Source organism: Scophthalmus maximus, chromosome 20, assembly GCF_022379125.1.
Source record: "Scophthalmus maximus strain ysfricsl-2021 chromosome 20, ASM2237912v1, whole genome shotgun sequence".
Lineage (NCBI taxonomy): Eukaryota > Metazoa > Chordata > Actinopteri > Pleuronectiformes > Scophthalmidae > Scophthalmus > Scophthalmus maximus.
Window position 1 is genome coordinate 5,685,652 of NC_061534.1, and position 26,075 is coordinate 5,711,726.

At 41.6% G+C, this 26,075-nt stretch overlaps 2 protein-coding genes and 1 long non-coding RNA gene across 8 annotated transcripts; 1 reads left to right on the forward strand and 2 right to left on the reverse strand.

Annotated features, from left to right (window-relative positions):
- Positions 1-860: 860 nt before the first annotated feature.
- On the forward strand, positions 861-15,401 carry LOC118284603 (progestin and adipoQ receptor family member 3). 5 transcript variants are annotated; one of them, XM_035607439.2, is made up of 8 exons: positions 861-988; positions 3,109-3,138; positions 7,992-8,211; positions 8,305-8,467; positions 9,552-9,707; positions 9,914-10,111; positions 10,379-10,469; positions 11,147-15,401. In XM_035607439.2, exons 1-8 carry the CDS (start codon positions 895-897, stop codon positions 11,284-11,286), a joined length of 1,092 nt encoding a protein of 363 aa, XP_035463332.1. In that variant the 5' UTR covers positions 861-894; the 3' UTR covers positions 11,287-15,401. The 5 variants fall into 5 exon arrangements, with proteins under 5 accessions (XP_035463332.1, XP_035463331.1, XP_035463335.1 ...); XM_035607438.2 differs by having other exon boundaries at positions 894-988; positions 3,109-3,179; XM_035607442.2 differs by lacking the exon at positions 861-988 and adding an exon at positions 1,170-1,275 and having other exon boundaries at positions 3,109-3,179.
- LOC118284606 lies at positions 3,128-7,380 on the reverse strand. Its single transcript, XR_004784906.2, has 4 exons — positions 4,605-7,380; positions 4,459-4,462; positions 3,855-3,926; positions 3,128-3,201 (listed from the first exon to the last, which is right to left on the reverse strand). It is a non-coding gene; the product is annotated as an uncharacterized LOC118284606 (long non-coding RNA).
- Positions 14,954-24,732, reverse strand: slc26a1 (solute carrier family 26 member 1). Of its 2 annotated transcripts, none has more exons than XM_035607436.2 (8): positions 24,594-24,732; positions 18,268-18,751; positions 17,917-18,114; positions 17,526-17,772; positions 17,165-17,396; positions 16,779-16,962; positions 16,364-16,651; positions 14,954-16,199 (listed from the first exon to the last, which is right to left on the reverse strand). In XM_035607436.2, exons 2-8 carry the CDS (start codon positions 18,673-18,675, stop codon positions 15,621-15,623), a joined length of 2,136 nt encoding a protein of 711 aa, XP_035463329.2. In that variant the 5' UTR covers positions 18,676-18,751; positions 24,594-24,732; the 3' UTR covers positions 14,954-15,620. The 2 variants fall into 2 exon arrangements, with proteins under 2 accessions (XP_035463329.2, XP_035463328.2); XM_035607435.2 differs by lacking the exon at positions 24,594-24,732 and adding an exon at positions 21,684-21,875.
- Between the last annotated feature and the right edge of the window lie 1,343 nt (positions 24,733-26,075).

Genomic DNA, 26,075 nt, shown 5'->3' on the forward strand with positions numbered 1-26,075 from the left:
GTAGGTACAGTAGGTAGGTAGGTAGGGAGGTAGGGAGGTAGGTAGGTATGGAAGGGAGGTAGGTAGGTAGGTAGGTAGGTAGGTAGGTAGGTACAGTAGGTAGGTAGGTAGGGAGGTAGGGAGGTAGGGAGGTAGGTCGGTATGGAAGGGAGGTAGGTAGGTAGGTAGGTAGGTAGGTAGGTACAGTAAGTAGGTAGGTAGGGAGGTAGGGAGGTAGGGAGGTAGGTAGGGAGGGAGGTAGGTACAGTAATGCAACACTTTGACAAGGACAATGCAAACATGCTGTTGTTTAGCAGGTTTAATGTTTAACCGTGTTCACTTTCTTAGTTTAGTGTTTCAGGATGCTAAAATTAGCTAATTAGCAATAAACACAACACACAGCTGACGCTACATAGATGGATGGGTGGGAATAGGAAAGTAGTACTAGTAGTATTATTGATTGATTGATTGATTGAAATAAACTCATTATAGCAAATAGGTGTAATGTATGGAAGATTAATAACATCCAGATAGAGTCTGTATTGTATTGTTCTAAGAGCTAATTGTGTGGAATAATAAATAAAAGAGGCAAAGTCCCTGTTTAAAAGCAGTATACAAGCGTTCTGGTTGCCCTGATGTGAAAGTACAGTGTAAAGAATAAATACTAAATGTAAGTTTAAGTGCATTTCCATGTCAGCGAGCCTCTCAAAAGCAGACATATTGCATTCAACAGACTTTCCGCCCACTAACTTACCATTCACACAGACACTTGACGGCTCTATCGTGAACACATCTGTGCACGACTGCTTCAGGATCTGTGTGGGGGCACAGCTCAAGGCTTAGAGGTCTGTTTACACACTGCATGATATCACAGTCGGCTTTGATCCGGTGCAACGTGACCTCACCGAGTTGACGATGTCTTTGAGGGCATGGAATCCGGACAAAACGGGGAAGACTTGTTCGGTGCTGTCTGCTATTTCAGCGAGCTGGGAGAGAAAAATGAACAGCGGTACAGTTCACCCACCTTCAAATTCATTAAATTTCAAGATTCTTCTACTGGTTTGGGTTTTTTAGTGCTTCGGTATCATTCGGGGGACATGATTCCAGGGAGATGAAAGCTCTGGACAGCCTCGCGCAGCTTTCATCTCCTGCTTTAATGACAGCAGAGCAGGAAGCTCGTCTGGCATTATCTAATTGGAGAGAGACGTAATTGCTTCCTCCCCAGACCACTGAGTGCACTGGGTCAGTAAGCGTGCAGAGGATCACTCGCGCCCGTTCACTTCTCAGGACTTTCTGGTAATGAGGTTGTGCAATTTTTCTTTGCTTATTGATACTTATCATGACACAGAACTTATTATAATGTGATTGATGCTGCTGCAACAACAGCAAAACAAGCATCGCTAACGCAGGAATGATTCAGGGTTTGTCCAACAACGGATGCCACTTAAAAATGAAACATTGTGGTATTATATTTCCCAGAAAATGCAATTAGAGTTTTTGTCCTCGCGCTGTAAATTTTATTAGGGGTAACTTATGGCCTGATGTTGACTGTAGAAGAGATCACATGTAATAAAACTGCATTTGTTGTTTAATCAAATTTCCTGAGTCCACACAGAAAACATTTGAGTTAATTCTCATTATTCATGAACAACTTTTAGGGAACATTCAGTTTCATCCTTCAATGATTGATTCAACGTTTCGTTAACATAATTCTCCCTTTCATCAACCTGATACCGGCAAAGGAAAAAACCAAGATCTCTTCCCGGGAAATGATAACATAGAACCTGCTGCTTAACAGAAATCCATCAATTTTCTTGCATTAACCAGTTGCAGCTGCCTGCTGTTCTGTTCTTTGCAGGATTCAGTTGAACGCAAACAGACCGTGCAACAAGGTCAAGGTGTGTTAATAAATCAGGCCCAAAAACAACAGCCAATTGGAGCTCTGACCACAACCTAACACACACAGACACACAGAAAGTCAAACAAATCCCCAGTGTTTGAACAGCCAACAGTAACAGAGAGTGTTCTTTCTCACAGTGCCGCGCGGCAGAAACAAGTCAAAGCAAAGAGAGGAGAGTAACAACATTGGGGTTTTCCTACCTGTTTGTGGTCAAAGTCCATGACCCCCACACAGTACACTCTGGCTCCGTACCCTCTGGCTTTGTCAGCCTGGGAAGCACAAACACAATCAAATCACACAAACAGTAAACTCATCTTTTTCATCAGTTATCAGAAAAGGTAATTTACTGCAAAATCAAATACTGTTTATGTTATATTACAGCCCACGACTTTTGCAAGATATGCCAAGGGTTTTGAGCAATGGATGCCGTTTTCCCGAGGCAACTGCTTCAGCCCATGCAACATGATACAAAAAATCAACATGTCCACCCTTGATACGTTTCTAAGTGTGTTAAAACAAAAGAGTGGTCGGAGAAGTATGTGCACGTGTCAGTGTGTGTGCTTGAGTTCATAAACTGCACGCTCACTAACGAACCCACAAACCCTCCTTTTTTCTGTTGCACTTAAATAGAAACTAGTGCCAATAAAACGTTTAGTGTGCTCGTGGAAAAATGTCTCCAATGTTACAGAATGCTCATCACAATGTTCCAGCAAATCCACATCTTCTACGTTCCACGTTGTTGTGTGTGTGTGTGTGTGTGTGTGTGTGTGTGTGTAGAGAGAGAGAAGGTGAAAAAGAGAGATACCTCCTTCACACTTAGTTCATAGGGGTAGACCTCCAGCTTGCCATCAGTCAGGATGATGATGATGGTAGACGATGGCGACGTTTGTGCCTTCATCTGCTCTGACACCTGACGAGCGAAAGTTGGCACACAGTCGAAAGTGTTGAGTCTTATTTCATGTAGAGCACGATAAATTGACCGTCTGCGTGGGCAATGTCACTGTTTGACGAGGCCTTTACAGAGGCGCGCCTACCGCTCTCATGCCTTCGTGCATGTACGTTTCGCCGGCAGGCCTGATTTGGCTCAGCTTCTTCAAACCCTCATCTATTTTTGACCTTTGATCGAGGGGCAAAAAAAAAAACGGGACAGCACAGTTTCAACAAAAATGGAAAAGAGACCCGTTTCTGAATGATCTGAAGTTAGTTGTGTTTTTTTTTTTTTTTTTCAGAAAGGAGGATGACGAACGCACCTGTCTCCGGTTAGTGGAAGTATCACGACGGCTCTGGCCGAAAAGACGATGTAGGAAACCCTCATCCTGGGACTGGAACACACAAACACACACACACACACAACATGTGGACCTTACCTGCAGTACAAGGTCCAACTTTAAAAAGCTTAAAAATGATACGTTTTTGAAGATTTGGGCAAAAACAGCATATGATGCCATGAATTAGCACGCCATGAAATGGAACGTGACAATGACTTTTTAGCACTGACCATGAGAGAGGGAATTAAATCTCTGACACACACAGTCGTGGTTCACTTCCCTGGTCTAAACCCTCTGACTGAGGACTGCCTGTTGTGGTCATCCTCACCTTCAACATCTGGCTGGTAATTTTGCGCTCTTATTTAGCAACCCACAATTAAACCTAAAGATATCTCACGCGCACACACACACACACACACACACACACACACACACCCTCTGCAACATTGCTGAGAGGGGTTTTGGAGCAGTTGGCGGCCTTGTATGATGTACGCCGCCCAAAATAGATGCCCTACTTTTCTCCTGACTATTACTGTTTTGGTTGTAATGTTAAGACTCCTCGCTTTGAAAACACTCTTTGGTTGGTGTGTTTAGTGTGCCAGGCTTTTTATAGTGAAAAACGAAACAAAAAATCGAATCCATGGAGGTGGAGAGGAGAGGAGAAGAGAGAGGGATTGTCATCACAAACGACAATGAACTTTACTCACCTGACAAACCTGTTGGTGAGCTGCTCCGCAAATCCATAGATCTCGCCCCAGTTTCCTGACACACTGCCTGACCTGCAGGAAACAGCACAGTGTGATTAATAATGAGAAAAACACACCCGATGGCTCGATGAGTACCGGATCATTTAACACCGAGCAGCTGACAACAGAAGGTTCATGAGAAAAACTGATCCAAATTCGCTTTACACAGCTTATAGTACAGGGTCAGCTGCACACAATGCAGTTTGAATTATTTGATGATTGCACACATTGTCATGTTTGTCCCATAGAAGCATCCAAAAAGAAGAATAAGGAAAAAAAGAAAGACAGAATAAAGACAGAATGGATGTTGGTCTAACAGATGATATTGAATTTATTCTGTTATAGTTGGAGTCGAACTCAAAGTGAACTTGATCCAGTCGTGCACTCCAAACACTGATAACACAATAAACGTGTCCAACCTGCAGAGAAGCAGCAGAGGAACGTGGTTGACTAAACACAGCCATACATGGAGAGGACTGAGCCAGAGAGACATGTCTCTGCACTGAGGCAATAGATATTACATTAATGTGTCGAGCTTTACAGTAACCAGACATCCGCCACTCACCTGTCTAACACAAAATAAATATCAAATGCTCCATCGCAAGAAGCATCGTCGCCACCATGCAGCGACGAGTTCACCAGAACACTAAGAAAAAGAAGGAGGATTCTGCAACATGTCCATATCCCATCCATAATCCATGCGTTTCATACCAGCAGGGGAATTCAATGAAAATGTTTCCTCAAATCAGCTCTGAGTCCTTCATCTTCACAGCATCAGCCCCAGCAGCTCACATGCTGAACCACTGGTGTGTTATAATGTAAGTGTGTGTGTGTGTGTGTGTGTGTGTGTGTGTGTGTGTGTCCACTGACAGCAGCAGGCTGATGATAGAATAAACTGGGCAGGGCTCAAACAGCTGCTGCACAAACAACTGTAATATATTCAGAACTCCACTTCCTGCAGCATCCTTCACATTAAAGGCTAAAAGAAGAGAAGATAATCTTTTATTGATCCCCATGGTGGAAATTGAAATATTTTACCTAAGCCTTAAGTACACAGTGAGTACAGGTTTGAATAGCAGTGGAATAAAATTAAAATAGAATGAGAATAACATAAAATGGAACATAATAAAATAGGAAAAGATAGAACGTCAGAGTCAGAGTAAAGTACAATAGGCATAAATGTAACATACATAATACTGCTAATAAATTAATGAGATTAGATTTTTGGAATGAAATACATTTTCATAATAAGCCAAACTCTATTTCAAGTATTTACACACAAATCGAATGTACAATTAGGCTGCGACCAGAAAAAGTAAGTAAAATTAAATGAGATAAAATAACGTAATTACTATTTTCAAACCTTAGTTAATGAGTCAGTAAGTAGAACTGGAGAACAGACTTTCAAACACATAAAAGGCCACATAATGAAACATTTAAAGTGACAAAGTACAAAAAGGGATACAGTTCATCATTAAGCCTATACATTAAAGATTAATTCCCGTTTTAAAAGGTATTTCATGGAATTCATTCATATTCATAAATATTTTTCCTCCATTCTGCTTTGTTGTGCCCTTTTATTTTGAAGGCAAACAATCTCCTTGTTGCTGGGAGCAGTTGACTTAAAATCCATCCCAGAGCAGTTGGCAGCAGGACGTAAATAGTGACTGACTGACTTCACAAAAAATACAAAGAATGGTAGAAATGTAGTGTATTATTATTCAAGCAATGAAACTCATTTGAAGTAACAAAATATATCAGCCAAAATTATTCATGTATGTGTTTGAATAGATGGGTTATGCTTTCCTTCAACAACAAAATGAATGAGGCTTTAGTTTTGTTCATTCATTTAAATAAGGGTGCCATGTTTCTACATTTTTATTGGGTGGCTTATTACAATGCAAGTCCAACTCCTAAATCACTCTTATTGTGCAGTTTGCCTGATGTCGGTTTGTTCTCCTAATGGAACAAACAAGTGCATCATGTTCCTGGAAATCTATTGCAGATGGAAGCCAGAATTGAATAGGCCAACATAACGCCCTTGGTATGTCAGAGTGATTTGCTCCCTTGCATGATTAGGATCCAGAAAGTGGCCCACCCCAAAAAGTAGAAATCCGAGCTTCCCCTTTGTCTCAAGAGAAACACAGACGAGGCTCTGGACAGTGTGGTGAAAAGCTTCTTTTCTCTTTTTTAAAAATTCTTCCAAGCAGGAAAGATCATCAATTTGAGTCGCCCAACTCGCCCCAGGAGTCCGTGTGCGGTGTGGAGCCGTAATTATACATTTCATTGAACTGTCTGCAAGAATGCCTGTGGATGAAGTCATGACAGCAAACAGCCCTAAAATAATAACATAGTAAAGTCATTGTGTCAGCAAACGGCATCTCTTGCTTTGAATCTTGTGCGAGTCATGCAGGAATCCCCCACGGAAATTTCTTGCACATGTGTTATGTATTATTGTATCACTGTTTTATTTGAGGGTGTAGTTGGACTAGAGGACAAGGATATGCTTCTTTCATGTCCCCCTTACAATCATCTAATCCATTTTTTTCTCTCTTTCTCCTAATAAAGACAATATGTACAGTTTAAAACATTTAAGGGGGAAGCTGTGGCAAAAATTGATTGAAGATGCAATATAATAGTCTGTAATGTTTAACCTTTTCAATCCAACCGTCGGGAGAGTCAGTACAAACTGCAGCCAAACTGTCCACACCCAGATAACTCGATTATTCAAATACCCAAAGTGAGATCACAAAGTTTACAAAGATACATTACAGTGCGTCAGACTGAACTTTGGGAAAATGTGAATAAAAACAATGGTATGTATCCTTCAATTGTTTTCAATGTAAACAATGATGACAAAGACAGTCAAACAACGTGGACTGAGGCGATTCTTCCAAAGTCAAAGCTACTTAAATTGAAGGAAACTGGAGGATGAGGCCTCAATTAAATATAGGATAAGTTTGCTATCAGAGTTGCAAGGACTGTATAAGGACTGGTTCTGTTTCATCAAGGGATACAGTAAATGGTAGGGATGAAGGGTCGCCAGTGTCATCCAGATATGTTAGACTCTGCTCTGCTTTGAAAACAAAGAGACACATGTTTGAGCAGCGTGTGACCACAGTCGTCCATCAAATTCAGAACAAATTCAAAACAAATATTCTCTTAAGGCTGTGGTGATGAGTCTCTTAATTAAAATTTAAAAAAAAAAACGCCCAGCAAACAATTCCAATTAAAAGCGCGTTTTTTTTTAAAGTTATCTCCCGGGAATCGCTCAAAACCACAACAATAACACATAAAACAAAATACAGAGGAGAGCCTAATTTCTGTGATTTAAAAATAATTTAATTGTGGTTTTAAATATAGATGTTTTTTGCAGCAAAGTTCAAAGAGGTTCTCAAGTTTAATGAATGACCACAGTTAAGGTACACTTCTGCTCTTTAACCACTAGGTGGCAGTGCCGCGCCGCTTCATTGTAGCCAACAACAACAACAACAACAAAGAAGAAGAAGACACGTCTCGCTGATGTTTCCCGTAGATAACATTCCAGTCGCTGAACCCGTGGATCTCATTTCATTTGACTTAAAACATGTTTTGTGTTTAACGCCACGTTAGCTGGATTATAGCCACCCGGGCATGGCTCAGCGGCCCCAGCAAGGACGTCGACGGTCGGGCTGCGACGAGTAATGGTGAGCGCTGTTGTATGCGACCTGACACAGAGTAAAACAATGCCTGTCAAGGTTAGCAGCGACGTTAGCTAGCTGGAGTGTAGCCTGCTAGCATAGCATCAAAAAAGCGGTTATATGAAGTAATTGTGTCCGATTTGCTGTTTTAAAGCTCCTTTTTTATTAGCGTCTCATAGCCGGAATAGATGAGGCTGCTCCACTGGGAACTTGATGATGAGGATGATGATGATGATGAAGGACAGGCAGGGAGCAGCAGCTTGTAGCTAGTAGCATGTAAACACAGATTGACAGCAACACTGGCAGCTGCATCACACCTTTTTATCCTGCAGGGTTTCCTTGAAGAGATCTATAGAATCATACCAGTGAGAGCCAGTGCCACTTATTGACCTTTTCTTTTTCTTGTCATCACTCATAGCCCTGCCTCGCCCTGCCCTGTGCCAGAGGAGCTGTGTGGACAAGATGCTGCTGAAGACCTCCCACTACATCGAGCTGGGCAGCTACCAGCACTGGCCCGTGCTGATCCCCCAGAGGATCAGGCTGTACACCTACGAGCAGATCCCCCTCTTCCTCAAGGAGAACCCCTTCATCACGGACGGATACAGGGCCCACCTGCCCTCCAAGCTCTGCCTCAAGAGGTGGGAGTCAATGGAGATTCATGCAAACGTATGAGGTTGTGTTCTCGCTCACGTAAAATGTTTACCTTTTGTTTCCTTCTCGTCCCGCGGCAGTATTTTCATTCTGTCCAATGAGACGGTGAATATCTGGAGCCACCTGCTCGGCTTCCTCCTCTTCTTCTCTCTGGGGGTCAACGACATCTCCACTGTGCTGCCTGCCTCCGGAGCCAAGAGGGAGGACTACGTCATCTACACCATAGGGCTGTTCTGCTTCCAGGTAAAAAAGATCTTGTTACGTGTGTTTGTGTGTGTCTCTCTCTCTTTTTCTCTCTCTCTCTCTCTCTGTCTCTCTCTCTCCCGGTTGGCCAACATCATTGAATGTTATTTTGGAGGGGCTTGTATTTTGTCCATCATTGTAGAGCTAAAAATGACAACTACACTTCCTGCTGTCATAATTCTTATATGCTGATACCATTCATTCGTTGAGCATTTGTGTATGAGTAGGTAATGTCTGCAGCGTGTCTGATTCACGTCGGTTTTGCGTTTCACTGCTGCAGCTGCTCACAGTTCACCTCCTCTGCCTGCCCCAGGGGTGTGTGAGCTGTTGTACAGGTTTGGGTGCAGTGTGTTGTACTAGTAGCGTAAAAATGAGTCCTGCCTGTCGGCTGATGAAGTCTTTAACGTAGAGACACAGTCAAATGTTTTGGTGTTAGCTGTGTGTGTGGTTTGTATTGTTGGTTGTGTAGCATCTGATAGTAGAATAGGAAACTTAAATAAATAAATTAATGACAACTTATAGAAAATATGTAGTGTAGTGAAGGGCTGCAACTAATGATTATTTTCATTATCTATTTATCTGTCGATTTATTTCCTTGATTAATCGATTAGTTGTTTGGTCCATAAAGTGGGGAAAAATGTTAATCCTGTTTCCCAAATTCCAAGATGATAGTTTACTGTCATGGAGGAGCAAAGAAAGCAGAAAATATTCACATTTAAGAAGCTGGAATAAGAGAATTGTTCCATTTTTTTCCCCATAAAGACGACTTTAACTGATGAAATCAATTAATTGACAAGTTCATTTTCAAAGCAATTAATAGTTGCAGCTCAGGTGTGGTGTATGATAGTCTCCCATTTTTTTGTCCACCATTTTTTGTGCATTTTGTGAGAATCTGGATTATTTTTTACAAATTATAATTTCTTAAGGTAAATTAATGTATTTTGGTCACTACAGGACTTTGTTAACTGATAATCAAAGAAGGTCAAAGACGCTCTAAACATAAATAAACATGTGTCGGATGTTGTGAACATAAAATTATGAATTTCCCAATATCTAAACGATGCTGTGTGTCATCCCCTCCCAGGTGTGCATGTTGTGCTCGGTGGGATATCACATGTTTTCGTGCCACCGATCGGAGAAGACCTGCCGTCGCTGGCTGGCGTTGGACTACGCGGGCATCTCTGTTGGCATCTTGGGCTGCTACGTACCTGGGATCTTCTATGCCTTCTACTGTAACGCTGTAGGTGTGAACACTCAAGAAAGTGATGTCTAACACGACGATATCATTTAGACCTTTTTAAGTGCATTGTGGCGATTGTAGAGCATTTTGATGAAGCTGGAAAAAAGTATGCACCAGAATTTCCACCGTTAGATCATTTTTCTTTTTCTGGCTTTGATTGTACTTCGTGTCATATTCTTTTTGTGTGTGTCACTCCTGTCTTGCAGTTTTGGCGACAGGTCTATCTGTTGACTGTGCTCTCCCTGATCCTGGCCGTCTTCTGCGCTCAGGTCCACCCGCGTTACCTCAGCAACGACTGGCAACGCATACGCGTGGCCATCTTCTGCTGCGTTGCTGGCATCAGTGTGATTCCTGCGTGCCACTGGGTCTGGCTCACTGACGGAATCAGCTCTGATGTTGTACAGGTTAGCAAATATAGTCATGTTAAAAAAAAACAAGCAAAGTAAGAGTTTTAATAAAGGATTAATATTACTTACATGTACATTTACTATTTTGCAGCTTTATTAAGAGAAAGGTTCCACAAGTAGTGGAGTAGTTAGGGTTTTTAATTATTGCTGTTATTTTACACTTAATATGCGGATTTTCTCTGTAGATGTTTTCCCTGCAGATGATTTACTCTCCTGACAGTTTAATGTTTAGTGACACTATCTTGTTTTTCGTCGTACGTGCAGCTGTTCCTGCCTCGTGTGATGGGAATGTACCTGATCGCCGGATCCGCCTTCCTGTTCTACGTCACCAAAATCCCTGAGCGCTACTTTCCTGGTGAGTCTCTTGTTAAACCAACTGAGAAACTGAGACATTCGTGAACTGAACAGGAAGTAAAATATTAATAAGAGACCACAGGGGTCTATTGATCCGTCAATAGCTTAAAAGGTAGTGCAAAGTTCAGGATTAGTTTGTACAGAAAGAAAAAAATCACATGGTCTCTCAAACGCCACGGCTCTGTCCTCAGAAGCTTTGGCTTAATGCATTTGTTGTTCATTCTAATACCAGTTGTTGTTTATTATTATTATTATTATTATTATTGTGTCCTGTACAAATCACCTTAACACCACTAGAGGTCATTGTAGCAGAGAAGTTTGAGGTCAAAAGATTTAATATCGGGGCAGATTTAGACATCAAGTTGTTGTATGATTATTACAGTACATTCATGAATAATATAAGAAAGGAGGATAAACTGATTACGTGGTATATAACTCGTTGAGAAAATATTTTAGTTCAGAGTAAAAGAACATCTCTCGGGAACATTTGACGAATCTAATCTCAATATCCATCGGAGGCTCGGGTTCAAAGGTTTAACCCATCACTTTGATGAGAAGTGGACTCTTCTTCTCTCTTCCTCTCCGGTCTTTGTAATTTACCCCTGAAATGTGATTAGTTTTCGGACATTTTGTAGGAAGTTCAGGATTTAAAAAAACCAAAACCCTTCTCTCCTATAGGCCAGCTGAACTACCTGGGCGCCAGCCACCAGGTGTGGCACGTACTGGTGGTTGCGATGTTTTACTGGTGGCACCAGACGGCCGTGCACATCATGCGCTTCAGGCACAGTCAGCCGTGCCCGACCCGCAGCAGCAGCTAAGTGAAGAATGATCAAATGATGAAATCGGTTGTGGGTTAATAACCAATTAAAAGTCATCATGATAATATTCGAAACATACCAATTTCCAGTTTAAATATCTGTTGGGTAGAAGTTACTACCTGAAGGTCTGTCAACCACTAAGTAGCAGAAGCTATTAGCTTTCTAAAAACTGAGTATACTGTGACAGTATTGAGTAGCTATTAGCTTTCACTGAGCAACGGTTACTATGTAGATGCTGGTCGCTGGCCAGTCTACAGGCCAGTAACCTTTCTTTAAGTCTTCTTTATCAGACATGCACTGAGTACGTGAGAAAGCAAAAATCTGAAATGTTGCTCCTGGACATTTTCAGGATCTTTTCCTGCTTGCCCCCTTGTAAAACGTCCGGAGTGTGCCCATGTGAAAATACAGCAGGAAAATATCTGGGAAAGATCCACGGCGAGCGAGTTGGCGCTCTACCCCTCACCTGAATTTTTTCGGAAATGTTCCTGATGTCCTGTGACCTCATATAGCCCCGACAATCTCCTGCTGCGTTCAGCATATGTGAACTCCGGCGAAGGTCCGGACCCAATTTACCGGACATTTTCCGGAATTCATGTCTGAGAACAGCTCAAGAAACAGTTGGTATCACATAACAAGTGGCCAGGCAACTTGGATTATCTTAATAAAAGCGCAGTAGCCCGGAGCCTGTACTGGTTCCGAGCTCTTGGCTGGTAAGTGATGCAGCTGCACCTCAAAGCCCCCTCCTATCCCTGGAAAATACAGCGTGCAACCCCCTGGTGTTGCATTGTAACGATTAGATCAATGCATGGAGCAGGAATATTTTTTTAAAATTATGACATTAAACAATCTTTTGGTGTTATCGATAATCAACATCTCTCAGTTAACATAAAGGCCTCCTGTGTGAACAATGACTTGTGACTTGGTTCATGTGTCACTCATGTGCGCAAGATTCGATCATATGACTCGTGTGGACTGTAAATTCAACATTTGCATTTGCTGGTCCCTGGAGAATCTAAAATATTTTAATCTTTTGAACAAATCGTTAAAGGTCAATCAGTTTGCAGAATAAAAAATAAAAAAATGTTGGGAGCGGTTATTTTAATCTTTGGAACAAATATACGGATGTTTTTATTAATGTAATTTCAAGGGGGAAAATGGACTACTGTATGCCTTTCATACACAAGTGGACAACACTTATTGTGCATATTACAGCATATTACTAGATAATTTCTGTGAAGGCACGTTTTTGCGGACAGTCGGGTGAGCGGTAGCACAGTCACACGCCACGTCGGCATTATCACCTATCGTCTGTAGTTGTTATCAGGTCACACCTGGATCACTTCTGTGGCTCTTCGGTCATAAAGTCTTCCGTAAAAGGCTCGGCGAGAGAAAGACGATCATCGACTTGATGCTTCTGTTCGACTAAGGCCAGTATTGAGTCGTTACACGTACCTCAGATGGCTATCATTCTCCTTCATTTTTTGTGTTTATTTCTAAAACAATGTTTGTTAAATAATTTGCCTTATAGTGTTTGAGTATTGTTTACACACTTACTGTTACAATCTGTTTTCTGGTCAAGAGGCGGAACATAAACCAGAAAAAAATTATCAAACTCAGATCAAATATCATCTTTGCTGTTACACAAAAAGGCCAGTATGTTGGGGGTTTTTTTCATAGTGAGATTTAATATTAAGAACAACTGCAGAACTGTAAAATTAACTTCATTTTGCCTTTTTTTTAGTTTTGAATGTGTGTTTTAATTTTGTGAACATTACCCTTTGATTATCGCAAACTGCTCGACCTTTTCTTGTGAATGAACTCCTGATTGTTTTTTGCTTGTTTGTATGATGGCACTGACTTACAAGATGTACAATATTTATTTCAGTGCCTCTGAAAATATATTTTCAAACATTTTAAATGAATAAAGAATGCTGGGAAATAATTTGTTAGTGAGTTTATATTTTGAGAACTCTATCATTTCATTTAAATTATTATTATTTTGATAAAAGTTGCCCATTTACAATAAAGAGTTAATCAGACTAAACCCTTATTATATTTATATTCATGTACAGAAACCTCATCCGTGTTGTTTGGGCTTTGAGGGTGGAAAGTTTTCGGTTCAGTTTTCCGCTCAGCGATTAACTCAAATAATAATTTGCCTTAAAACCATCATTTCATCTCCTCACGTAGTAATGAATGTTTGTGCAGAAGGTGTCTGACAAGTAATGATGGAAAATCCTCCTGATCTCAAAGGTTGATTTTCAACAGGTTTATCATTTTACGCACAACAACAAACTTATTAGCAGCCAGCTAGCTTACTTTAGCGTAACGAGCCTGTCCGCAGGGAGCGATATCTGCCCACCAATGCTTGGAAACCTTACGAATTTAAAGTGTTACCTCTTATTTGTTGAATCCATAGACAACAAACAAAAAGGTGTTCAAAAACAAAAAACTTGTAATAATGCCCTTTTGTCATTTATACCATATGATGCATTACTACACTGACCTAACAACATCATGATGGTGTAAATTTTTTTTAAATTTATTTTAAACTGCATAATGTCAATGTCTGACATCCTGGTGACTTTGTGACCATATGACATCACATGATGGGGAATCATTTTAAAAAAGAAAAGGTTCAGATTGTCTCTTGTCATACTTTTTGTGGAGATGTGTTATGGGAATTTTTTTTTTTTTTTACCATATTTTTATTGACCTTGAGCTTTGACTAGCTTAAATTTAATCGTCTGGAGATCCCCACCCAAGTGATACTCCCACCAGGTTTGGTGAAAATTCAGATGGAGGAGAAAAAAATACCCTGCTCACACAGCTAAGCTTATTGAGCCTTACTTATACATTACATGGTGCTTGTGACATGTGCATGACTTCACACATGTTAACTTAATGAATCATTGACAGTCTTGGTTGAGACAAACCAACCGACCGACTCTTTCCATGTTTACAGTTAATAATTAAAACACAACTGAATGTGTGTCTGTTTTGGAGACAGGCAGTAACTTGAAATCCTGTTGCGATGCTATCTTTTCAAAATGACTGACCATGCAACAAGACATACTGTACAGTCTGTGTTTGAAATTATGATGATGATGTTTGCAAATAATAGCCATAATAACCTGACCTCACAGACTAATGGATAGTTGTGTGGAACGTGACAAAGGTTGTCTACACATATAATCATTTTGGGGAAACAAGTCAGCTGTCATTTAAATGATTTTTAATTTTGAATATGTAGTTGATTTGAAAATAGTTTAATCAGCAACAAAGTTTACACTTTCATATACTGTATATGAATGTAGCTGTGATTCCTCTGTGACAAAAGGTTGAGCTGCAGTGACAAAAAATGCAACTTTGCATTCACTAAAAGGTTTCCTCGATATTTTTCTTTGAAAATTCCATTATTAATGACATTGTCCCTTTTATTTCCATTAAAAAACGTTTACACTGAAGTCTGTAGATTATCTAGAAAACTAAAGACAGTTTTTTTTTTTTCAAATCAGAGTTCTTCAAATGTCATATGAAAGTTGTGGGCAACATCAGTGTACTATAACAACATCGATTACTGCAGCTTTAATATTCCTTCCTTTGATATCATACTGTACATGTATACTAATGTTACTAATGCCAACAATAAAGGCACAGACGCAAGTGCATCATAAAAATCTAATCAGTTTAATTCAAGTATTGAACATTAAGGCAGTGTTTGTATTGTGTCTAAAATGAAATTTAGAGCCCTACAAAAAATGTAGCCACTACCATGATTCAAGTTGAGTTATTACATGGAAATGTTTGATGAGAAAAAATAAATTTATGAAATTACAAAATGATAATGCTCATTGCTGACAAACAATAATGTCAACATCTTATTACAATCCACTTCACCTGCTCATCTGTTTGACCTGAACGTGTTCACATCTTAGTAAAAACACATCATACTTGGCACCTTGGGGAATACCACTCACCTCTGGACTCATGGATAAGAGCCCTTTATGGACATTTACAAAGGCTTGAAGTGATACAAAAAGGGGAGAAATAGCTTAGTGACACAAGATATTAACCTGGGGGGGGGGGGGGGGGGGGGGATCTCTAACATTTATCCAAATCAATTGTCAAATAAAGCACTAAACTAACAAAAAGGAATCTTTAAACCACTTGCTGTACATCCTCATTTTTCATATACTCCCGCCTGAGGAATGTTAGAATGGTAGCTGTAAACTCCGGTAGCAAAACTTGACTGTCCTCCATGAACCGTTTCATTAATTTGACTGTTTGTCAATTCAGGAAAAGCTACAGTCTGTCACAGCACTGTGTGTGCATCACGCATTAGCTTCCCTTGCAGTGTTGCCGAGGAGCCTGTGACTGTTTGCATAAAGAACCGCACTGTGAACAGTATGAAACAGCAGGCTGCCCATGTCTGTGTTATTCTTCCCAAAGAATTGTCCCTTCTGCAGGGTATCAACAACTGAGGTGTAACAGCTGGCGAGGAGCACACTCACCCCTACCTCTTTGTATTCCTTGACCAGCCCTTTGAATGTGGCCAAGCCGGCTGAGTCTAAGAAAGGAATGGCAGAGCAATCTAAAACAATTGTGTGGAACTCCAGCTCTCTTTGGACAAGTCCAATCACAACCTCGCCAGTGTTTTTATCCCCGTTTGCCTTGGCCTGCTTCGAAAACATCTCTTTGGCCTTCTTCTCTGCCTTTCTCCTCCTGGCCATCTCCAAGAAAGGTTCAACTCCGACAGTTCCGTAGAGGGATTTGAGGAAAAAGTCCTTGTTGGCGTAGTACAGAGGAGCTTGGAAGCAGAAGACCTGAACCCCCGGTGGTGGCACGAGGTTCTTGTACTCATCCATATCCTCGTAGAGATCAGAGTTGTTGACCCGGCCCATCAGAGAGACCTGAAATCAGACGGATAGAATCAGATAATGAGATTACCAAAGGCCAATTGGCCGCTGACTATTTGATACCAGCAAGTCATTTCTAATATGGTGGAGGTTCTAGGATGCAAGATTCATTTTCGTAACTTCCTGGAATCATTATCAGCATCATATCCGTTACTCACTTTGGGGTTCTGGGTCTTAAAGATGATGCAGATCATGGAAAAGACAACTCCGACCAGGAGGCCCAGCTCTACACTGATCAGAGCAGTCGCCGACATGGCGACTAGACAAACGATGCCGTCGTTCCGGCTGGCACGCCACTTAGCGGGTAAGTCCTTGAACTTCCTTAGTGCCCCCCGAAGACTGACAATAATGATACAGGCGAGAACACACTTCTGGAGAGCATAGAAATAAGGGGCAAAGAAGAGGAGGACGAGTAGGACGACCAGGGCGCTGATTAGACTCGATACCTGAGGTGCAGAGAAATGGGGAGATATGAAAAAAAGAAGAGTGGAGGAGAGAGATCTTATAGTGAGCACATTCTACAAATTTAACAAATACATAATATACATCATTTAAAAAAAGTCTTAAATTCACCTGTGTCTGGCAGCCTGTAGAATCCTTCACCATGGTTTTTGCCAGTGCTGCACTGGTGGTGAAACAGTGGAAGAAGGAAGGGATGATGTTACAGCAGCCGATGGCCAGCATCTCCTGATTGGGACGAACCATGTAGCCATTTTTCTTAGCGAACATCTCAGACAGTGACACTGTGAAGGCAAAACTGGAAGACAAAAAGAAGAAATTTTATTTTGTTACCATTTGAAGCTGCGAAATAATTTTTCCCCTCATGAAAGCATGCCGAGGACCCTTTCAGATCTGATGTGAATGTGCATTCTGTGATCATATTTTGATTTGTTAGCATCCAAGGATCAGGTTAAACTTTTGCGGTAACAAGACATTCAAATGAGACACTTGTACATTACCTGATGACAGCCAGAGGAATGGCATCGAGTGCAACCCTTGACATGAGTCCAAAGTTGGGCACCTGGGGAGCAATGAACCCTGTGGGTATGTGACCAGAAACACTGGAGTCATAAAGGCTATTCAGGTCCCCAAAATGGCTGGCCAGTGTAGCTCCTGCCACAACTACCAGCTCAGTCGGCAGTGGGATCTTCAGACGATCCTTGAATCGCTCCTGGATCTCTTTCCCTGCCACTGTAATTCAAAATTCATAGAGTTATTCCATATTGAAGAAATTTAAGAATTTGAATTCAGCTTGTACACAAGCTAAAACTACACAAGTGAGAATCTTGATGGGAATTATTTAAAATTAGAGTTCTTTACCTAATATTGAGATACAGATGGCACTAGTGATGAGGTCACACAGGTTGGTCTTGTGAATGTTGGCGAAGATGTTGAACCAGGTGACGACGACTGTGCCGTATCCCTGGTGACGGGGAATCTTGAGACCTAGCAGGTATTTAGCCTGTACGGTCAGAATGGTGAAAGAGGCTCCCATGGCGAAACCGTCGAGCATGGGGGCCGAAAGGTAGACCGAAACGAAGCCTAGCCGAAACACGGCCATCAGGACCTGGTGAGGGGATGTAAGTTTAACCAGACGAAGACTCTGAAGTGCCACAAGTGGTTAAAAAAAAAACTGCAAAGGGCACCATTAAATCACTTCATCTCATGGAGTTGAGCTTTTGGACAAGTCTGAATCCACCAGTTCATTTACCTGGTAGACGCCAGCCAGGAACGTAACACAGGCAGCGACACTGATGGCGTAACATTCCTTCCCACACTGCAGGCCCATTAGCTCCACACTGTGCAGTGTGACGTTAGTGCCCACTGAACTATTGAGCACACCGGCAACAGATGCTATGGAATCGTCATTGAGGTCAAAACCGGCCAGGAACACCTCCCTAAACACCACCTGCAGAGAAACCGAAATAATCAGCAACAAAGCTCAACATCAGTGAAGAAGATCTTTCTGTGCCATTGTCCGGAGCAGACACCGATTATTTCCTTCAACACTTCATTGACGGTATTTTAAGTATCGTGATGATTACCACTTCTGATCCCTTACCTGCCCGACCATGAGGCTCATGAGGCTAAAGATCCCCACGGAAACATGTCTGGATGTCCCCATGAGGAAGTAGATGATGTTGGCATAAAATGAGGTGTATAAGCCGTAGATGGGCTCCACTCCCGCCAGCAGGCAGTAGGCGATGGCCTGCGGTACCAAGATGATACCCACGATCAAGCCGGACATCACGTCACCCCAGACGTACTCCCTGAGCTTGTATTTGGGCAGCCAGCGCACCACAGGGAAGAACCCGCTCAGGGTGGATCGGACTCTGGGTACAGAGCAGGTCATGCCCTGCTTCAGCTTGGATTTGAGGACTGAAACGGTGGGCTGTCGCTGGCGAACCCGTCGCTCCAGGAGAGGCGGCGGGGCCATCGCGGCTTCTGAGACCTTGGGGACGTCCTCCATGGTCTTCAGGAGGCAGCACGGTGAGAGGAGGAGGAGGAGGAAGGAGGGGAGGTGGACAACGTGGTCAGCTGTGCTCCTAGGAGAACAAGGAAAGAAGAAATACAGGGAAACAAAATATCAGTATAAAGTTGATCAACTGTCCATAGGGCGGCTGTGGCTCAGGATGTAGAGTCGTTCGTTCGATCCCACCACCCACAAGTACACATTCCGTTGTGTCCTTGGGCAAGACACTTATTCAGACAGTATGAATGTGACAGAAAAAATGCGTGATAAATAGCAGTGACTTTCCTGTAAAGCGCTTTGAGTGGTCTATATGACTAGAAAAGCGCTATATAAATACAGTCCATTTACCATTCCATGTTTGCTAGCTTGCCTTGTGAGACTTGTTCAACCCTGCTTTTGTGGGTTCTTTGCATCTTACTGCCTCTGTCAATCATCAGAATAGTTTAAAACCACTGGGAGCGATGTGTATCCAGTCATGAGCATCCTTGTGCCTCATAGAAACCGAGTTGGAGTCACTCCTAAACACAATGCTCCATAGCGCCAGCAGTGGTCAAAAACTCCACATGGTAACTTTAAACGTGTCGCTCTTGCCAAACTAAACTTACTAAAATGGAAGTTAGTTTCATAGTGTCGTAGTGTAATTCCCTTTGTGCAAAGCATTTGCAGTTTGGCACATCCTTCTTAAAATTTCTGAATGTTCACTCAGGATTATGAGCTTTCATAAGTTTCAGGGTGAATGGCTTTCTTATTTCCAAAACAACTCAATTTGCAAAGCAGTTTGCTCCGTCGGTTCTGTTAAACTTCAGTGAATGGTTATGCAACAAAACAGTGTGGGGATTATATCTCTTGGTCAAAGGACTATATGTTGGCCCAGGGTTAATTAGCTTTTTCCAGAACATTGGTTAGTCAGTGATGGGTTGTAAACCCTTCAGTTGAACTAATAATGATATATATAATATGAAATGCTGGGGTATTTCGTCAGCTCTCATTACTATGGTCTTCTTCCCCACAAGAACTTATTATTAATTTGATTTAAATGTCATATATATGGGATTTAAACAATGATATAGGTTGGCAAAAAAACGTTGCTGCGCCATCCGAATGGTTAGCAAAGGTTGTTACATGCAATAAACCAGTCAGAGTGCAATCTTAACGTTGGCAGATTGCGATTGTAATAGCGTATGTGCCAGCTACTAGCAAAGAAGGCCACTCTGCATGAGAAATGGTTTCTACGTGCATTGTGCATTCCCCCTTTTTCGATGCATATCACTGTCTTGATAATGCGCCTCAGAAAAACAGTAAAATACTATGCCACTAACTGTTTTTTGGGCACAATGTTTGCTGGATTCTGTCGGAAAATGACTGGGTAAACTGTTTGCTGTCACACTTGGCACCACTTTGCACAAAAAAGGGCCCTTAGTGCTGTCAGACATTACTTCATGTATAATAAATGGCAGGTGTTAACTCTCCTAAAGTGTACTCTTAAATTACAATCGTAGTTTACTGTGAATGTCAACATTCATTGTCGTAAAACCTAAGTACTTTAAGTGGTAAATTATTATTTTTGAATTAAACATGAGGTCAGTGATGTGCTCTACAACTGTGAAAGAGTTCCAGCGTTATGTTAGAGTCTATACTCTCTTTCAGTGGGTTTCCTCAGAAGATTAGACCATGTAAACAGTCATTTGGCTTTTGAAAACCCCTAACAGACACTACATCACAAAATGAAAGGATGTGAGCGGCGTCTTCATGACACTGCTGCGTCTTGGCTGAGATAACCATGTTATTTCAGCTGATTTAGACTTCCTGTGGCGGGCCCTGTCATCCCCTCCCGGACTGATGTGACGGAGAAATAAACAAGAATTATGTTTGTTTACATCAGATTCGTTGCTCTACAGGAAATACGGCCATTTGTGCCCTGATGGCAGATTTAAGTTTGTTCATGCTTCTGTATTTAATTCCTGTAGTATATTTATTCGCTTTAGGCTGTTTTACTTCGCAGGGCATTTATTGTTCACTCTGCAAAGAAACGAGCCCTTTGAACAAAATCAATACAGGTGACAAATAATGAGCCGGTGCAGCTTTGAGCTATAAAACTTCTTCTGAAAAGGGAGCAAGAGCACAAGAACGACCCTGTATTTGTGTTGAACACTCCAACCAAACACATCAAAACTGTCCAACAGGACAAGGTCTTCTTTCAATAGAAGGGGAGAAGAAAACACTAACCTGATTAACTGACGAACACGACAGGAGTCACACCGAGGACCTTTTGGAACCACGGCATTTAATTTATCTAAGTGTCGGCCCCTGAGCAGCACTGAAAACAATTGATTAAAGCAGTTTCTGTTTCCAATCAATGTCCCACTTTCAATCCTGTGATATAACAGCACCCCACCGCGACTTAGAAATGACCTTAAGGCTCTGTTAATGGGGGAAGGGGGTGAGGGGGGGTTATCTATTAAGTCATGTCTGAAGTCTAAAGGGATAAAAAAAAGTACTTATCTAAAACAGATACCACTTTACCACCATAAATCAACGCCGCAATGTCACCTTTTGAAAAACCAGAGGGAATCATCAACCTGAGCGCGATACTCGTCTGACTTCAAGTTTGCTTTGCGGCTGATGGTGACGATGATTCAGAGAAAACAACACAAAGGGTTTGCAAAGATGAAAATCATTTTTGTTGAAGTTTAAGACTCAGGGGGAAAAAAGTCACACAGTCAGGACTAGAAACAGCGACTACTACTTATGTTGCTTGAATTTAATATTACTGAGGGGAACACAACTCAAATTGAATAACCATGTGTAAAAACACAAAACTTGCTCTTTTTAAAAACTTTCCTGGAGACCATTAACATGTGCATGCTGTATATGCCGTTAACATCCTTTTCCAAATTTCCAGATGACGTAGAAACCAAATCTATTGGTCCCCCTTTTTGGGGGGGTTAAATCCAAATTATGACAACAAAACAGTCCCAGTCAGTGAAGTGTGATCGTGTACTCACCTGCAGAGTCACCACCACTGGGACAAACACTTCTCTGACGCGTCCCGTTAAGAAATCAACTCTCTCTATATGTTCCCGTCCCGTCTCCCTCTCTTTCCCTCGATGTCTCTCTCTCTGATGTCACTCAGCCATCAGACGGCAGTCGGTGTGAGTGTGATCTCTGCTGGATAAATGGTGAGATAAGAGAAGCCCTTTGCTTTGCTCACCCTCAGTGTTTCTTATTGGCTTGATCAGTGGGAGTGGGTGGGACTTTCTAGAGCATATTTCTGTCCGTCTCTGTATGTGTGTGTGTGTGTGTGTGTGTGTGTGTGTGTGTGTGTGTGTGTGTGTGTGTGTGTGTGTGTGTGTGTGTGGAGGAGGGAAACTGTGTGCAAGACGTGAACGAAGTCAATTTTTTACCGGATCACAGTGTTAGGTCTCCCCCCGCCTGGGGCCTGCGAGCGTGTTTGCAAAGTGAAATTAAGCACAGACCCGAATGTTAGCAGTTGCACACTCTTTAAATAAATTCTGTGGACAGAGTGAGTTCAAATACAAACAGAAGATAAGACGCACAAAGATGTTTCGCTGTTATCTGTGTGAAGTGCTCTGGAAATGACCCGTATCTCTGTTTTTTTCATAAAAAGGACACCCATCAGAAGTGATTTAAGATTATTTGTATCTGGATAAAGACTAAAAAAAAAACATGAAGAAAAAACAGGTAGTTGTAATATGCAGGTAACTGTGCTTGGTACTTCATAAGTTATTGTAAGTTTCTTAAATGGAAATCTGAACTCATAACCCTAACATATTTTTTAGGTAATAAAATATAATATAAAAGTTGACAATACTCTCACATGTGTTTGTTTAAACTTACCAAGTTAATACACACTTAATGACACTTTGACATCTAAATAAACGAGAAGTAGGCCATAAGCATCATTTTATTTAAAAACCTATAGTTTGCTAGTTACATAGTGTGAAGATATAATAAGTTCTCTTAATTAATGTCAGACAATGCAGTTGTAATATTTTTTTTTTCTTTTTCTAATGGTCTGCAGCTTTCAAGTCCTTTCAAATGACCACACATGATGGAATATCTGCTTCAAGGAAGCTTCGAATAACATTTAATTTGTGCTTTTTAGTAAATTGAGGGAAAAATGGTTTTGTATGGGAAAAAATTAAACAACCTAAAATGTGATTTTCAGTGAATATGATAACTCTGCATGAAGACTAAGTTCAGTCCTTCAGGTTTATTCAGTACAAACTCTTAGTCCTTGCGAGGTTGAGGTGTCCGCTACAATCTGTGGGTGAATCTTTAACGCGGAAGCCTGAAAGTGAACTAACTACACCGAATCACCATTGTCACAGGCCGAATCAGTCTCTTTTATTGGTGTGCAGCTCCTGACTGATTGGTGACTGATAGCGGCGTTATCAGCTCAGGCATGATTACTCGCCGGTTAAAAACTTACTGTCGGGCCACGAGAGCGACATGAGAGATGGTGGAGCCGGGAGAGACTGCTCATATAAAGGCCCGGTGCGGTGTTGGAACAATAAGTGAATTTATTGATGAGGTGAAGACAGTCAGAATCAGTGACGACAGATAATGATCAGTGATGCGTTCACTCACTGTTTTATACACTGAAACGCCTTAGTGTCACTCAGCGAAGAAAAAAGACTATAGACAAAGCAATTCGTAATCCCCCCCCCCCAGTGGTAGCAACAGTTACTTACATAGGGGAAATAAATAAATGCTGTATCTCAAATCACATACCTCAGTCCATACGCACACGTGTAGCACGCCGCTCTACGCGGCGATGATGTCATGGCGTTCCTCGCCCCGCAAATTTGAAAACACATGGGGGGTCCGGTCCCTACCCCGCGGCTATCTAACCAAGATGGTGGCCGTTGAGGGTGAGAACTGTCCAATGTTACACACGCAAGTTTGAGTCCACTGCATGTTGCCATGCTTGTCAGCGTGAATGTGACTATGGAACAAACCCAAATTGACAGCACTTATAGCATTTACAGTTATATTTCCTTTTCCTTTCTTCACTTATTTTAGCTGCTATCATTTAGGGTATATTCAGTAATTTGGTGGATAAATGCTGGAAATGTATGAGGTGATAAAGACTTTTTTCCCCCCCTGCTTTACACTAAAACCAAACAATCTGAATGTTAATGTGAGGTGAATGAACCAAAAGACCTGTTTGTATATAATATCAAATAAGACTCATACATGAACAAAGTGTCGGGAATGTTTTTAGTTTTTTTTTGAGGCAAAACAAACGGGCAAATAATTGAACTAGAAATATAACGAAATGATTTCTGTTCTTGACTGAAACGTTATTGTGAAGTCTATTAAGTTTATGTTGTAGTAGATATTTAATTTAATTTAAACACCCTGAAACATAAAGCAATTAAGTGACATTTTACTGAAGTCACTGATACATCTCACAGCTTCTCACAGAGACACACAGAGTGCTGGGCGTCTCCTTGTGTTTATTATATGTCAGACTAAATGGCATTATTGTCTCTGTCGGTGTGAAGTCGTGGCAGTTAACTTCTTTATCCTCCTGTGATACACTCAGTCTCAGTCAAAACCGGAGTAGAGAGGGACTGTTATTTTTTGGTACAATGCACTGTGTGTGGTAAACATGACATCATCAATGCACGATGAGATCCCTTCCTGTTGACAGAGAACTAATCAATCACAAGATCTAAGGAGTTTCTGTCTGACCCGTTTCCTTCGTTGATCCCTCACTGTTTCAAAAAGAACCATTGAGGGGATTAGTGCACTGCCCCTTTAAATCCACCAGCAGCCTCCATCTGTCTGCACGTCTGCTCTGTGTAGGCTTCGTCCATCATGGACACGTTTTGGACACAGATCCATTTTTCTGGTTGAAGACAAAACTCAATTGATGGACGACTCACCGGGAGAGGAGGGGCGGCTTGACTGTGACCCGCGGGCAACGTCGGCCATAGCTCCCCGGTTAGTTCCTCCACATCCCTCATCAGTGTGCTTTTCTCTACACTCTGCTCCACTCTGCTGCTCACTGTCTGCATCTTGCTTCTTCCTGTTTCCCTCTGCAAAGCATGATGGGAGTGCCCCCCACCCCCCTCTCTCTTTCTTGCCTGGCGATTGGAGCCCAGCCGAGGGGGAGGGGTGAGAGGAGAAGAGATGGAGGGAGGGAGGAAGGGAGGGAGACGGCAACACTGGCTGGGGATGATGTGTTACCATGGTGACAATACTCCTGTGTGTGTGTGTGTGTGTGTGTGTGTGTGTGCGCGTGTGTGTGTGTGTGTGTGTGTGATCTCCTAGGATAAATTTCAAGAAGAAGAGTGACTGGAATATTAGACTCAAATTTGTCAGTAAAAGTCAATGAAAGTGAGGTCACGCAAATTTCAAACAAGACCTGCCTGCTGGCGTTAAGTCTATAAACTTTTTACGGCATTTAAAAAAAACATATATACCTTTGTACATGCTGCCATTCAATTCATCCTCCCCATGAGTTGTTGTTCAGCGGTGCACAAAGTCAAAAATTCAATAAGAGCAGATTCTGATATATATTCCAAATATAAAGAAAAAAAATAAGTATAGGATCTTCAATAGTTAACCCGGCGTTTAACCTTCTCTTCACCTTCAACATTTCTCAAGGAGTCTGTCAAAAGACGCTGTGAATGAGAGTTTCTTCACTTTCGACTCATTAACTCATTTAGCTGAGAGTGAAGCTCCTTGCCGGTCAGGAGTGTCAATATTTAAGGGGGATTACCTAACACAGGGAAAAAGTCCTGCACGCGGAGCACACGTCCTGTCAAGTTGTTGCTCACTTCAAGGCACATCGCGAAAGATGAAGACTCGGTTTTAAGTTGAAGTTAAACATCCCGTTGAGTCAGCAGCACAAACCAGTGAAGTGAAGGAGCCGATGTGTCAGAACACGACGGGTTCACGTGAACCAGGTTCTAAATTAGTGATGAGTGCGCACGAGCCTGTGTAAATGTCCATGCGGCCTAATCCACTGTGGTTTTCCAGTAATGTGTCATTACACAACAGATGCCAAATGATTATTGTGTGAATGCGAATAAGAATTCAAATGTATCAATCTAGAGCTGTAATTTATCATTCCAGAGCTGTAAATGAAATTCTGACAATTGTTACTTAATATTCTAGAACAGATTTGAAAGTTCATATATCCCTTGAGCGTCCACAACCCAAACATGTTAACTTGTAAATCCATAATGTTTCACACTTATATTATTTTACTTTTATAACATTCTAGAAAGTTTGATTCCACTTATTATTCACAGTAACTTTCTTTCTTTCTTTCCTTCTGTCTTTCTTTCTCCGCAGTGGACATTCGGTGTAGAAGGAAAATCTCATATTGAACTAATAACGTTAACGGCGCCTTTGTTCCG

Excerpts from the sequence above, each read along its gene's own strand:
- slc26a1 (XM_035607436.2), bottom strand. The coding sequence starts at position 18,675 with ATGGAGGACGTCCCCAAGGTCTCAGAAGCCGCGATGGCCCCGCCGCCT. Across the intron at positions 16,652-16,778 it reads CTACAGGCTGCCAGACACAG|GTATCGAGTCTAATCAGCGC; the intron begins GTGAATTTAAGA and ends TCTGCACCTCAG. Across the intron at positions 16,200-16,363 it reads TTAAGACCCAGAACCCCAAA|GTCTCTCTGATGGGCCGGGT; the intron begins GTGAGTAACGGA and ends GTCTGATTTCAG.
- LOC118284603 (XM_035607438.2), top strand. The coding sequence starts at position 909 with ATGGAATCCGGACAAAACGGGGAAGACTTGTTCGGTGCTGTCTGCTAT. Across the intron at positions 3,180-7,991 it reads GCTCTGGCCGAAAAGACGAT|CCCTGCCTCGCCCTGCCCTG; the intron begins GTAGGAAACCCT and ends CATCACTCATAG. Across the intron at positions 8,212-8,304 it reads TCCAAGCTCTGCCTCAAGAG|TATTTTCATTCTGTCCAATG; the intron begins GTGGGAGTCAAT and ends GTCCCGCGGCAG.